Genomic DNA, 14,594 nt, shown 5'->3' on the forward strand with positions numbered 1-14,594 from the left:
CCTATAACTTCTTAACCATAATGCAAGTAAAATGCTATCAGTATATTTTTATATGCAAATTTTAAAATATAGCATACTTTTATGTTAGTATATTAGTATATACAGATTTTGAAGTACTACCAATTTCCAATTTTGAATTAGTATATACCAATTTTGAAGCACTAATTTCAAAAGATAGTATATATAAAATACATACAAATACTTCCACTTAAAGCAAACAACACTACATTAAAATCCTGATCAAAATATAGGAACCTCAAAGAACAGGAAGCCTTTCTGACAACTTACATAGGAAATATAGTAACTGAAAAAGGAAAGAATAACTTTGGTAAAGCATTCAGCAGGATTTAATGCCAACACTGCCCATAACTGAAGATAGACTTTAAAGATCTAATAATCCACATGATGTGAAATATTACTAAACACTTTCACAAAAGCTATATTCCTGGAACACACAACAAAATAAAGAAGCCAATTGTAATCTACATTTTAAATTAAATACACTGACACAAAGAAAAGAAGAATACCCCTAGTGTTAATAGTTTGGGGACTCACTAGGACCAAGGTTTGACCTTTTGAGAACAGTTTCTTGAATATGGCAGGTTCAAAAAGCCATTCCAGCAACCAACCTCTGAATCTTCTGAAAAGACCAATTTTCTAAGTATTTATTACACATTAGAAAGGAAGAGAGCAAAGTGATGGCATAACAACTTTTATTAAATTCAAAATTCATCCATAAAGGAAAAAAACAAGTACATACACTCTCACACTATTCAAAACATGAAATGGTAACTTTCTGGAAAAGAATCTGCAACCACATATCAAAAGTATTACCCTTTGACAAAGTAATTCCAGGACTCTGTCTTAAGGAAATCATTAGAAAAACTGTAGTAATTGACCGTGACATTATAATAATGGAAAAATTGGAAATAGTTAACAAGTCAACAATAGGGGAATGGTTAAAAAGAATTATGGTATATACATATGCTGGACACTGAAATGTGAAAAAAAAAGACCAAATATTTTAATAACTATGAAAAATCCTTAATTATTAAATAAAGTGGAAAAAGAAGCAGGTAAATTCAACATGACCATATAATTAGAGCAAAAATATGTATAGATATTCAGAAAAAACTAGAAGGAAATATACCAAAATATTCATAGTTTTATGCATGGGTTGTGTGGAGCTCTGGGACTAATGTATGATTTTCTTCTTTTCTTCTACACAGATTTACTGTACTATATAGGTAACATAAAAAGTTAAAAATGACAAAGAAAGATGATAGAAAAATAATATTGCATGCAACCCCCACAACTCTTATTTGCTAAGTCACACAATGTAGAATCTAGACATTTCTGAAACATGAAGTAAAATAAACGTCATAGAAATTAACTGAGGAACAGTTCAACTGAATATGTGTATAAGTGACTCAACTGCCTCAGTTAAAAAATAACAACACACACATTTTTTAAAGTTCTATGCTCTGGAAAAGAAGAGAGCTGATGTCTAGTAATAGTCTACCCAAGAGTCTACTCATTCTAGAGAATCATCAGTTAGATGGAAGATTCTGGTTCTGTGACTGTCACAAAGGGAAGTTTTTACAGCTATAATTAAAATAGAGGAAAACTATTTAGGATCTTTCTAAATAAAATCACATCTATTTACCGTGAAACTTTCCTATCTACCTATTTAAGTTTTCAGTCCTTGCTCCCTTTGGTTTTACAGGAAATCCTCCAGGGTTACTTTCTTGGTTCCTGAAACTACTAAGTGTGCACCAAAACCATTCCTAGTACAAAAGTATCTTCAAATCTGTTCCTTGTGCAATTAAACTCATCTCAATCCCTCAGAGAATGAATGCAGTATTATTAACCTAAGAAGCTCTGTTTCCTAATTCCTGCCCCACCCCCATCATAAAGCTTTAATACCATGGACATAAAACTACTTCCAATGATTCATGAAGGTGAAACAACTGTTGGAATGAGCTGACGTCTTCATACATACTTGTAAAAGTATGACCTGAGAACAGTACTAGCACTAACATATTAGCTATACAAAGCATATGCATTTTTTAGGCTTCACTTTATGAATTTCCCAAGATGACAGTAAGATTTTTAAAAAATCCATACCTGACTAAGAAGCTGTCCGTGAAAAATGTTATTCACAACATTCAGAACCTGCTTGATAAGTTTCCTTTGAGAAGTAGGGATAAGAGCTGGTAACTTGGTACCAGTTGTCTCTAGTTCATGTTGTATTTTATCCAAAAGCTCACAAAGAAATTCCTGAGCATCCTGTTGGCCATAACCACGAAAAGCAGGGATTAGTCTCCAGACTGAGTGTAGCATAGCGAACGGTGAGACCAAGGCCCACTTTCCAGACCACATGACTTGGAACAAAGTATGCAGTTCATGACAAAGAGAAATGTATTGTGAACTTGGCTCCCTTGGCTGAATAAGTTCCATCTTTCTACTCTTTGGTGCTCCGCCGCTTAGTCCTGATGATAAACTTGGATGTCTGAAGTGCACAGAATATGGCTCTTTTTCTTGACATTCATTCATTTGAAATACTGTATCTGTGACTGGAGGATGCTTATAAGATGATCTTGTTTTATCACTAGCTGTCACAGCCAGCCATTGGTTCAGATCAAGTTTTAAAAAACATTGTCGAAAAATAAGTAAATGACTCAATACTTGGAGAACAGAATTCATATAGCAAGTGTTTCCCAAATTTCTCAATCCTGTTACACCAGGAGTTACTGTTGGCCTTCGTTTAACAGAGGAGTCATCAGCCTCTTTAAATCTTACATCTTCTGAGGTAGATACTACTTTATCTTTTGCTGGCAATGCTGAGGTTTGCAGCGGTACAGGAACTATTTCTACTGTGGTGGACTGAGCTAGACCTTGCAAACGTAAACTCTTTCTGGGAGGCATACTTTCTAATTCTGCTTTAGCTTGATGTTCTAATAGTTCTTGTCGTCTTTTCTTCACCTCTCTTTTTGCTAATTTCTCCTGAAATTGTTCTTGCCTTTTTCTTCCAATGGGTGACTGCTCAAACCAAGTTCGAAAGATTTTACCCATGAGTATCCTTCTCCTGTGCCAAAGAGCAGTATACATTTGGTCTTCATTTTGAAGCAGAGATTGGGTGCCATCATGTAAGAAATAGGAATCATCACTTGTACCCATAGACCGTAAAACCCTTCCACTACGAGTGGTGCAGTGATAATTTTGACTTTTGATTGCACTTAATGTACTTCGTAGTAACTTTAGGTCTCCAGTTGCATTATCATTAAGAACATAATCATCACAGAGGTAACAAAAAACATACATCTCATTCACCTCCAATGCAACAGGATGACTGCTTTCTTGAAAGTGCCTGAGTGCATGTTCTTCAATATATCTTCCACACGCAACATGAGAACAGCTAAGGCAAGCCCAAATCGACTCAGTTGTATTGCAGTCCACACAATGCCATTTCTGCGGGTTGAGGATGGAATGGTCTTGAGCAAGCCGCAACTGCCCAATGTGTTGGCACTTATCCATTGTTAGCATTTATTTAATCTAGCTGAGGAACACATAATCCAAACAACTCTCTGTTGACAACACTTGAAGCATCTGAAAACTAAGAACAATGTCAATTTTTAATAAAAGAAAAACAAAAAGCCAATATTTTTCTTTTTACAAGGTATTTTTCCAAGAATTATTTTTCCAGGAATAATTTTGTTAATTTGCTCTCACTGGTCCTAATATCTGGGCTGCCTGTCATAATACCAAAGGCAATTCTCACTTTTCATTTACACTAGACTTCACTAATCTCTCATCCGCCTTGCTCTGAAAGAACACACACATTACTTTCTCTGACGGTTCCCTTTCAAAAACATTGTTTTCAATTTTATGCTACCATCTACTGGTAAAGAATGGTAGTGACCACTTTTCACATTCCATTTACCAATTGTCATTCCTTTTTCTTTGGGACTGGCAAGACCTAAACACATCTTACTAATATCTACATTCCAAGAGCCCTAAGTGGAGTTACTAAAATATAATCATAGTTATAAGCATAGAGGCTAAAGTAGAAAAACTTACGTTTGAATGTTACCTCTGCCACATACTGCTTTATATCTGACTTGAGCAAACATTTTAACTTCTCTAAACTTCGTCTGTGAAACAGGGAAAATCATACCACCCTCACTGAATTGTTAAAAGACTGAAATAACCAAATATCTGGCACATAGCAAATGTTCAGTAAACAATAAATATTTGACACACATCTACAGAGAATAAATCAATGTTATACTATTTATTTAAATAATATTAAATATTCTAATTTTAAATACTATTTAAAATTTGGCTTTCCAGTAGTATACCCATAATGACCTTTATTTAATTCATGGCTCTGTAACATACTCTGATTTGATAGACTTGACAATTTGCCTTAAGAGAAAAGTATTCTCCCTTCTGTCTTTTGTGTTTGACTAGACTCTCAGGAATGTGCAAAGATGTATAAGCAAACAACAGGAAAAAAAGGAAAAATAAGAAATCAGTGTCAATATAATGATCTTTTACATTCTTGCATGCCTAAACATTATATGAAATTAGAGGCTTACTCCAAAACACAAACCCACAATCCCCAAACCCCAACATAATAAAAGAAATCTGATTTTGATCAAACTTGTTCCTTTATCAATTAAAAGAACACATTTGCTACCTGTACCTAAAAATAATAAAACAAAATCTAGTTAAAAAGTAGGACATCATGAAGTGTTTTCTTCATTGATTTAACATAAACTGAACACAAACTTTGGGCTGCAGTTGGGGATCTAGATACAGAACACTCAGAACATTGTGTGCAGCATGATCAATGCGTTGAAATTTTTAGGACAGCAATATGAATTTCAATGGTACTTGCAAATGACATCTCCAGGTCCTAAGAAAACTGCAAAGGTAAAGCTGACTTTTGCTTTCTTTCCACCTCTTTGCTTGTAAAATGTCTTAGCAATCAGATACTCCTGCCTACCACAATTTCTTCACTTTTAGATACAGGGTTTGTCAAGTATAGATTTAAAATTACCAACCCCAGACCTCACATGTGCACTCCTCTTCCCTCAAGATTTCCTGAGGTCCAAAATCCATTCAAATATAGTATTTTATTTGAGTAAGCAAACAACAATTGTTGCTAATAGCAAAAGTAAGACATCAGTGATTAATACACTCCATTATCCTAAATCCTTCCAGGTCCTGAGGTTAATAATCCTGAGATCATACTTGTCTCCAATCTCTCTCTGTCCCCACACACCAATCCGTAAGTAAAAATATTTGGTTCTACTGTCAAAATATATCTAGAATCTGAGTACTTATCTCTACTTTTTCACCCTGAATCCTTACACAGTCAGCAAAAAAAAAAAAGATCTGGAGCTGACCATAGCTCAGATCATCAGTTCCTTACTGCAAAATTCAGGCTTAAATTGAAGAAAGGGAAAACGACTAGGCCATTCAGGTATAACCTAAATCAAACCACTTACGATTATACAGTGGAGGTGACAAATAGATTCAAGGGATTAGATCTGGTAGACAGATCTGAAGAATCTGCCTGAATAATTATGGATGGAGGTTTATAACATTGTAATAGGAGGTGGTGATCAAAACCATGCCCAAGAAAAATATGCAAGAAGGCAAAGTAGTTCTTGAGGAGGCTATATAAATGGCTGAGGAAGGAAGAAAAGTGAAAGGCAAGGGAAAAAGGGAACGATATATCCCAATGAATGCAGAGTTCCAGAGAATAGCAAGGAGAGATAAGAAAGCCTTCCTAAATGAACAATGTGAAGAAATAGAGGGGAACAACAGAATGGGAAAGACTAGAGATTTCTTTACAAAAACTGGAGATACCAAGGGAACATTTCACGCAAGGATGGGCATGATAAACGACAGAAACCGTTAAGGACCTGACTGAAGCAGAAAAGATTAAGAAGAGATGGCAAGAATACACAGAAGAACTATACAAAACAGGTCTTAATGACCTGGAAAACCACAATGGTGTGGTCATTCACCTAGAACCAGACATCCTGGAATGTGAGGTCAAGTGGGCCTTAGAGAGCATTACTATGAACAAAGCTAGTGGAAGTGATGGAATTCTATCTGAGTTATTTAAAATCCTAAAAGATGATGCTATTAAAGTGCTGCACTCAATATGTCAGGAAATTTGGAAAACTCAGCAGTGGTCACAGGACTGAAAAAGGTCAGTTTTCCTTTCAATTCCAAAGAAGGGCAAGGCCAAACAATGTTCAAATTACCATATGATTGCTTTCATTTCACATGTTGGCAAGGTAATGCTCAAAATCCTTCAAGCCAAGCTTCAGCAGCATGTGAACTGAGAAATTCCAGATGTACAAGCTGGGTTTTGAAGAGATAGAGGAACCAGAGATCAAACTGCCAACATTCATGGGATCATGGAGAAAGCAAGAAAGTTCCAGAAAAACATCTACTTCTGCTTCATTGACTATGCTAAAGCTTCTGATTGTGGATCATAACAAATTGTGGGAAATTCCTAAAGAGATGGGACTACCAGACCACCTTACCTGTCTTCAGAGAAACTTGTATGTGGGTCAAGAAGCATCAGTTAGAACCAGACACGGAACAAGTGACTGGTTCAAAATTGAGGAAGGAGTATGACCAAGCTGCATGCCATCACCCGTTAAACTCATGTGCAGAGGACAACATGAGAGATGCGTCTGGGTGAGTCACAAGCTGGAATCAAGACAGCCGGGAGAAACATCAACAGCTTCTGACACGCAGACGACACCACTCTAACAGCAGAAAGTGAAAAGGAACTAAAGAGCTTCCTGATGAAGGTAAAAGAGGAGAGTGAAAAAGCTGGCTTAAAACTCAACATGCAAAAAACTAGGCTCATGGCATCCAGTTCCAATACTTCAAGGCAAATCAAAGCGGAAATCAAAGTGGGAACAGTGACAGGTTTTAGTTTTTTGGGCTCTGAAATCACTATGGACAGTGACTGCAGCCATGAAATTAAAAGATGCTTGCTCCTTGGAAGGAAAGCTATGACAAACCTAGACAGCATATTAAAAAGCAGAGACATCACTTTGCCAACAAAAGTCCATATAGTCAAAGCTATGGTTTTTCCAGTAGTCATGTATACATATGAGAGTTGGACCATAAAGAAGGCTGAGTGCTGAAGAAGTGATGCTTTTGAACTGCTGTGCTGGAGAAGACTCTCGAGAGTCCTCTGGACTGCAAGGAGATCAACCAGTCAATCAGAAAGGAAATAAATCCTGAATATTCACTGGAAGAAATGATGCTGAAGCTCCAATACTTTGGCCACCTGGTGCAAAGAGCCAATTCACCTTTTCTACCTGGAGAAAACCCTGATGCTGGGAAAGATGGAAGGCAAAGGAGAATGGGGCAGCAGAAGATGAGATGGTTGGATAGCATCACTGACTCAATGGACAGGAATCTGAGCAAATGCCAGGAGACAGTGGAGGACAGAAGAGTCTGGCATGCTGTAGTCCATGGGGTCTCAAACAGTTAGACACAACTTAGTGACTGAACACCACCACCACCACTACCACCCTGGACAAAGCCAAAGTCAAGTGGATTACTGCAGTTAGGCTCCTAGTGGTCTCCCACTTTTGATACTTGCTGCCACTGAAAGTTTACTCTCCACAGAGCAGCAGCACACTTCATCAAACAATGGGGGCCCAGACCTGACACTTTAGGGGCTCTCCTGTTCCTCATTATGTGCAGTAGCAGAGTAAAGGGGACGTGGCCACCTGGAACAAGAATACATTCCAAACTTCCCTTTTAACCGCTACTTGGGACCTGGAGAATTCGCTGCCTGAATCATTCCCAAAGCCTGCTTCCATGGTCTACAAGGGGCAATAAGAAGCCACTCTAGAATTCTATAAAGGAGAATGACACCATCAGATATGTAGGTACAGAGGGATCTGAATGGCAGATCTAGAGGAAGGGTGAGTATGATTAAAGGAGACTTCTGTTCCAAATATTACAAGGAAATTAAAGATGTAGCACTGTTGAAGCCAAGATAGAAGCAGAGGTAGATCAGTGCAGACCAAACATTGGTTCAAAGAACTGACTCAATATGGCGGTCAAGAGAAGAACCTAGGGTTATTTTTTATTTGAAAGGGATCACAAAAAGAAAACAGAGAAAATTTTGTTAAACACATTTCTGGCAAGTCACAGACAATAATTATCAGTTCAACTTCTTGCAGAGATGAAGTGGGAAATGCTGTTTACACTGAAGGAAAATTATTTCATTCTTACTCTATTATTTTATATATTTATTTTTTATTTTGCCACACATGCAGCATACAGGATCTTAACTCCCTGACCAGGGATTGAACCCACGTCCCCTGCATTGGAAGTGTGGAGTCTTAACCACTGGACAACCAGGGAAGTCCCTTATTCTGAAATTTTAAAGAGGTAGTATGAGTTGACATCTTGCAGAACATCCAGAAAATAAGGCTCAAAAGAAAAAAAAAGCCTAGAGAAGAAAACATATGTATATATACACACATATATTCATTCATTCACTTTTGGGTTATCTCAGGATCAGACTGTAAATTATTTTATTAATCCATAGTTTAAATTCCTCAAAATAACGAATGTGTTACTTGTATAAGTTTTAAGTAGGAAAGATAGTGCTAAATTATAAACTAGTCTCTTTACTTCCTTCTCCTCTATATCTTGCAAATACATTCTCTTAGTTACAAGGAATTTGTCAATTTCATTACAGTTGTTACTAAAAAATCTATTTAGATGATGGCAAGACCCCTGACCTTCAACAGGAAGTGGCCGATAATCACACAGCATGATTGCATTTGATGCAAAATTGTCAAAATGGTGATGTTGATCAGATGCCACTTCTCTGACAGGCCATATAGCAGGGAAGGTCTCACAGCAAAACAGAGAGCCCTAAGAAATCCAAATGCCTGAGTCTCACACAAGCATTTACGTTCCACATACCTGTTTTCTTATCTGTAAAATAACAGTGGTAATAACAACAACAGGTTGATGAGGGAATTAGGAAAATTTATATTTGTAAAGCACTTACAACAATTCTTGGCTGCTAATAATTTGGCTCTTAGTACATCTTACCTTCCAATAATAATATTACTACTATTACTATTATTATAAATGCTAGCTTCCCACTAGTTTTATCACTTTTAGCCAGGGTTCTTCTCAGGCAAATGTGTACTAAGGTGAATTTAGGTGCTAACTGACAATTGAGATGTTAGCTGAGGACTGAGGTCTGACCTCTCCCAGGGGTATTTGCATTTTAAAAGGGGATCTTTCAGAAAAAATCTTTTTAAAAATCCAAAGAAGTGAAATCAGAATAGTGGAATGACAGACCACGAGATCAATATTTTAGAGTAGGGGGCCCATTCACCCAGTCTATTTATGAAAGAAACCAGTAGGGGGTGGACAACCAAGGCAAGGGCAGGGAAGAAAGCAGGGTCTAGAGAGCCAGGCTGCAGCCTCCAGGGATCTCCAGTTTGCTTTGCTGCTGGGAGCCACAGCTCAGAGATAGTTACTAGGGTATCCCCAGAGGAGCCTCACCACACAAAGATCTAAAAGCCAAGAAGAGAAGAAAGGGGGATGGGAGTATTTCTTGACACTTATCTCCTTCTCCAGGGTTCAGAGCACTTCTTTTCATTTGCTAATCCACTGCTGAGAGGCTGTGTATTAACTCTGGCTCCAGCACATAGCACAAGTAATTTTTGGCAGTATATTCATTTCACAAGGAATTAACAAAACATTTTTGCATTCCCCATATAGATTCTGGTAAAATATTACCTGTACTTATATATAATAGCAACATACAAATAGTCAAGATGTTCTGAATGAAATCTGTATATAAAGATTAAAACTATCTATATCATTTTCTCATACATTTTTTAAAAAGTTTCACACTTGAAATTCCAAATAACAGCTGTGAAAAGGCTTTTCTTAAACCAAATATGCTATCTTTATTTTAACCACAGATGGATTTATAAATATTCTGAAAGCTTCTGTCATTCTTCACTGCTTAAAGACAACAAAAATTTTAATTTATTCAAAGAAAACCAAGTTATTCAAACTTTTCATGCTATATCAATGAACAAGCACCTTTATTTTTAAAATTTCCTTCAGCAAATATCTAAAGTTTACAAAATAATTTGACTTGTTGAAAGCTAATTATTTTACAGAGTTAGCATACCATTAAAGCAATTATAAAATAAAAAGCTCAAATGACTAGAAGAGAAATAAAACAAAATTTTATTAGATATAGTATTTTTAGTCAAGGGTTTAACTCACGCACACATCAGACTATAGGTAAAATATTCAACTTGTTGTGGTTCACCAGCACAAAATTGCTTATACGTACCACCCAGAACTATGGACAGAGGTTTGTGACATTTTACAGGAGGCAGTGATCAAGACCATCCCCAAGAAAAAGAAATGCAAAAAAGACAAAATGGTTGCCTGAGAAGGCCTTACAAATAGCTGAGAAAAGAAGAGAAACAAAAGGCAAAAGAGAAAAGCAAAGATATACCCATCTGAATGCAGATTTCCTAAGAATAGCAAGGAGAGATAAGAATGCCTTCCTCAGTGATCAATGCAAAGAAATAGAGGAAAACAATAGAATGGGAAAGACTAGGGATCTCTTCAAGAAAATTGGAGATACCGAGGGAACATTTCATGCAAAGATGGGCTCCATTAAGGACAGAAATAGTATGGATCTAACAGAAGCAGAAGATATTAAGAAGAGGTGGCAAGAACACATAGAACTATGCATAAAAGATCTTTTTAATGACCCAGATAACCACAATGGTGTGATCATTCACCTAAGGCCAGATATCCTGCAATGCAAAGTCAAGTGGGCCTTAGGAAGCATCATTAGGAACAAAGCTAGTGAAGGTGATGGAATTTCAGTTGAGCTATTTCAAATCCTAAACGATGATGCTGTGAAAGTGTTGCACTAAATATGCCAGCAAATTTGGAAAACTCAGCAGTGGCCACAGGACTGAAAAACGTCAGTTTTCGTTCCAATCCCAAAGAAGGGCAATGCCAAAGAAAGCTCAAACTACCGCACAATTGCACTCATCTCACACGCTAGCAAAGTAATACTTAAAATTCTCCAAGCCAGGATTCAACAGTACGTGAACCATGAACTTCCAGATGTTCAAGTTGGATTCAGAAAAGCAGAGGAACCAGAGATAAATTGCCAAATCCATTGGGTCATAGAAAATGCAAGAGAGTTCCAGAAAAACATTTACTTCTGCTTAATTGACTACGCCAAAGCGTTTGACTATGTAGATCACAACAAACTATGGAAAATTCTGAAAGAGGTGGGAATACCAGACCACATGACCTGCCTCTTGAGAAACCTATATGCAGGTCAAGAAGCAACAGTTAGAACTGGACATGGAACAACAGACTGGTTCCAAATTGGGAAAGGAGTACGACCAGGCTGTATACTGTCACCCTACTTATTTAACTTATATGCAGAGTACATCAAGTGAAATGCCAGGCTGGAATGAAGCACAAACTGGAATCAAGATTGCTGGGAGAAATATCAATAACCTCAGATATGCAGATGACACCACCCTTATGGCAGAAAGTGAAGAGGAACTAAAGAGCCTCTTGATGAAAGTGAAAGAGGAGAATGAAAAAGCTGGTTTAAAACTCAACATCCAGAAAACTAAGATCATGGCATCTTGTACCACCACTTCATGGCAAATAGATGGGGAAACAATGGAAATAGTGACAGACTTTATTTTCTTGGGCTCCACATGTTCACTGCAGAGTCACTGCAGAAGGTGACTGCCGCCATGAAATTAAAAGATGCTTGCTCCTTGGAAGAAAAGCTGTGACAAACCTAGACACATATTGAAAAGCAGAGACATTTTGCCAACAAAGGTCCGTCTAGTCAAAGCTATGGTTTTTCCAGTAGTCATGCATGGATGTGAGAGTTGGACCATAAAGAAGGCTTCAGTTAGGTTCAGTTCAGTCACGCAGTCGTGTACAACTCTTTGCGACCCCATGAACTGCAGCATGCCAGGCCTCCCTGTCCATCACCAACTCCCAGAGTCCACCCAAACTCATGTCCATAGTCAGTGATGCCATCCAACCGTCTCATCCTCTGTTGTCCCCTTCTCCTCCTGCCCTCAATCTTTTCAAGCATCAGGATCTTTTCAAATGAGTCAGCTCTTCACATCAGGTGGCCAAAGTATTGGAGTTTCAGCTTCAACATCAGGCCCTCCAATGAATACCCAGGACTGATCTCCTTCAGGATGGACTGGTTGGATCTCCTTGCAGTCCAAGGGACTCTCAAGAGTCTTCTCCAACACCACAGTTCAAAAGCATCAATTCTTCTGCGCTCAGCTTTCTTCATAGTCCCAACTCTCACATCCATACATGACCACTGGAAAAACCATAGCCTTGACCAGACGGACCTTTGTTGGCAAAGTAATGTCTCTGCTTTTTAACATGCTGTCTAGGTTGGTCATAACTTTCAAGGAGCAAGCGTCTTTTAATTTCATGGCTGCAATCACCATCCACAGTGATTTTGGACCCCGGAAAAATAAAGTCGGCCACTGTTTCCACTGTTTCCCCATCTATTTGCCATGAAGTGATGGGACCAGATGCTATGATCTTAGGTTTCTGAATGTTAAGCTTTAAGCCAACTTTTTCACTCTCCTCTTTCACTTTCATCAAGAGGCTCTTTAGTTCTTCACTTTCTGCCATAAGGGTGGTGTCATCTGCATACCTGAGGTCATTGATATTTCTCCTGGCAATCTTGATTCCAGCTTGTGCTTCCTCCAGCCCAGCGTTTCTCGTGATGTACCCAGCATATAAGTTAAATAAGCAGGGTGACAATATACAGCCTTTACGTACTCCTTTTCCTATTTGGAACCAATCTTTTTTCCATGTCCAGTTTTAACTGTTGCTTCCTGACCTGCACACAGATTTCTCAAGAGGCAGGTCAGGTGGTCTGGTATTCCCATCTCTTTCAGAATTGTCCACAGTTTATTGTGATCCACACAAACGCTTTGGCATAGTCAATAAAACAAAAATAGATGTTTTTCTGTAACTCTCTTGCTTTTTGATGATCCAGCAGATGGCAATTGATCTCTGGTTCCTCTGCCTTTTCTAAAACCAACTTGAACATCTGGAAGTTCATGGTTCACATATTGCTGAAGCCTGGCTTGGAGAATTTTGAGCATTACTTTACTGGCGTGTGAGATGAGTGCAATTGTGTGGTAGTTTGAGCATTCTTTGGCATTACCTTTCTTTGGGACTGGAATGAAAACTGACCTTTTCCAGTCATGTGGCCACTGCTGAGTTCTCCAAATTTGCTGACATATTGTGTGCAGCACTTTCACAGCATCCTCTTTCAGGATTTGAAACAGCTCAACTGGAATTCCATCACCTCCACTAGCTTTGTTCGTAGTGATGGCTTCTAAGGCCTACCTGACTTCACCAAGAAATGATGTTTTTGAACTGTGGTATTGGAGAAGACTCTCAAGAGTCCCTTGGACTGCAAGGAGATCAAACCAGTCAATCCTAAAGGAAATCAGTCCTGAATATTCATTGGAAGGACTGATGCTGAAGCTGAAGCTCCAATACTTTGGCCACCTGATGAGATGAACTGACTCACTGGAAAAGACCCTGATGCTGGGAAAGATTGAAGGCAGGAGAAGAGGAGGACGGCAAAGGATGAGATGGTTGGATGGCACTATGGACTAGATGGGCATAAGTTTGAGCAAGCTCCGGGAGTTGGTGATGGACAGGGAAGCCTGGCATGCTGCAGTCCATGGGGTTGCAAAGAGTGAGACATGACTGAGCAACTGAACTGAACCACCCAGTGAGGACTGTGGAATCTATCTTAAGGGCTCTTCAAATCTCTTCCTGTAATAAACTCATTGTACCAACAGAGACTGGTCAGATCTAGATAGTTGCCTACCAAGTCTATCTTTAGACCTAGCCTTTCTGAACCAGTGCCAGGCGCACTTCAAAGTCAGCTTACCTACACATCTTGACATCACAGAATTAGCTTTTCCAATATTCTCTTATTAAAGATGCTGTATTATCATTCAAATACCCAGGCTAGAAATTTTTAATGTTTTTGTGTTTTTTATTTGACTTCTCTCTCCCATCTTTTCCATGTGAACATTCAATTTGTCATACATAGGGCTGGTGGTGGTTTAGTCACTAAGTCGTGTCTGACTCCTACAACCCCATGGACTATATAGCCCACCAGGCTCTTCTGTCCATGGAATTTTCCAGGCAAGAATACTGGAGTGGGTTCCATTTCCTTCTCCAGGGGATCTTCCCGATCCAGAGATTGAACCTGGGTCTCCTGCATTGCAGGCAGATTCTTTACTGACTAAGCCACCAGGGAAGCCCATGTGTATAGGGATTACCATTCCCCAAGTCTTTATTCCTTCCCATTTCTAGAACTATCACTCTCATTATGGACAAACCACTCTTCAAGTACAGGAGTAATATCCAAACTGATCTCCCATCATCAGGACTCTTGCTTTCCTTTTTATTACTCTCCTGCCAAATTAATCTTAGAGTTT

The 14,594-nt window shown here is 38.4% G+C and overlaps 1 protein-coding gene across 1 annotated transcript in view; it reads right to left on the reverse strand.

Annotated features, from left to right (window-relative positions):
- USP44 (ubiquitin specific peptidase 44) overlaps positions 1-14,594 on the reverse strand; it is a 28,931-nt gene that overhangs the window by 7,921 nt on the left and 6,416 nt on the right. The window contains exon 2 of the mRNA XM_043881682.1: positions 2,128-3,616. Coding sequence (XP_043737617.1) covers positions 2,128-3,546 — 1,419 coding nt within the window. The 5' untranslated portion in view covers positions 3,547-3,616. The remainder of the gene's footprint in view (positions 1-2,127; positions 3,617-14,594) is intronic.

This window comes from Cervus elaphus, chromosome 3 (genome assembly GCF_910594005.1).
Source record: "Cervus elaphus chromosome 3, mCerEla1.1, whole genome shotgun sequence".
NCBI lineage: Eukaryota > Metazoa > Chordata > Mammalia > Artiodactyla > Cervidae > Cervus > Cervus elaphus.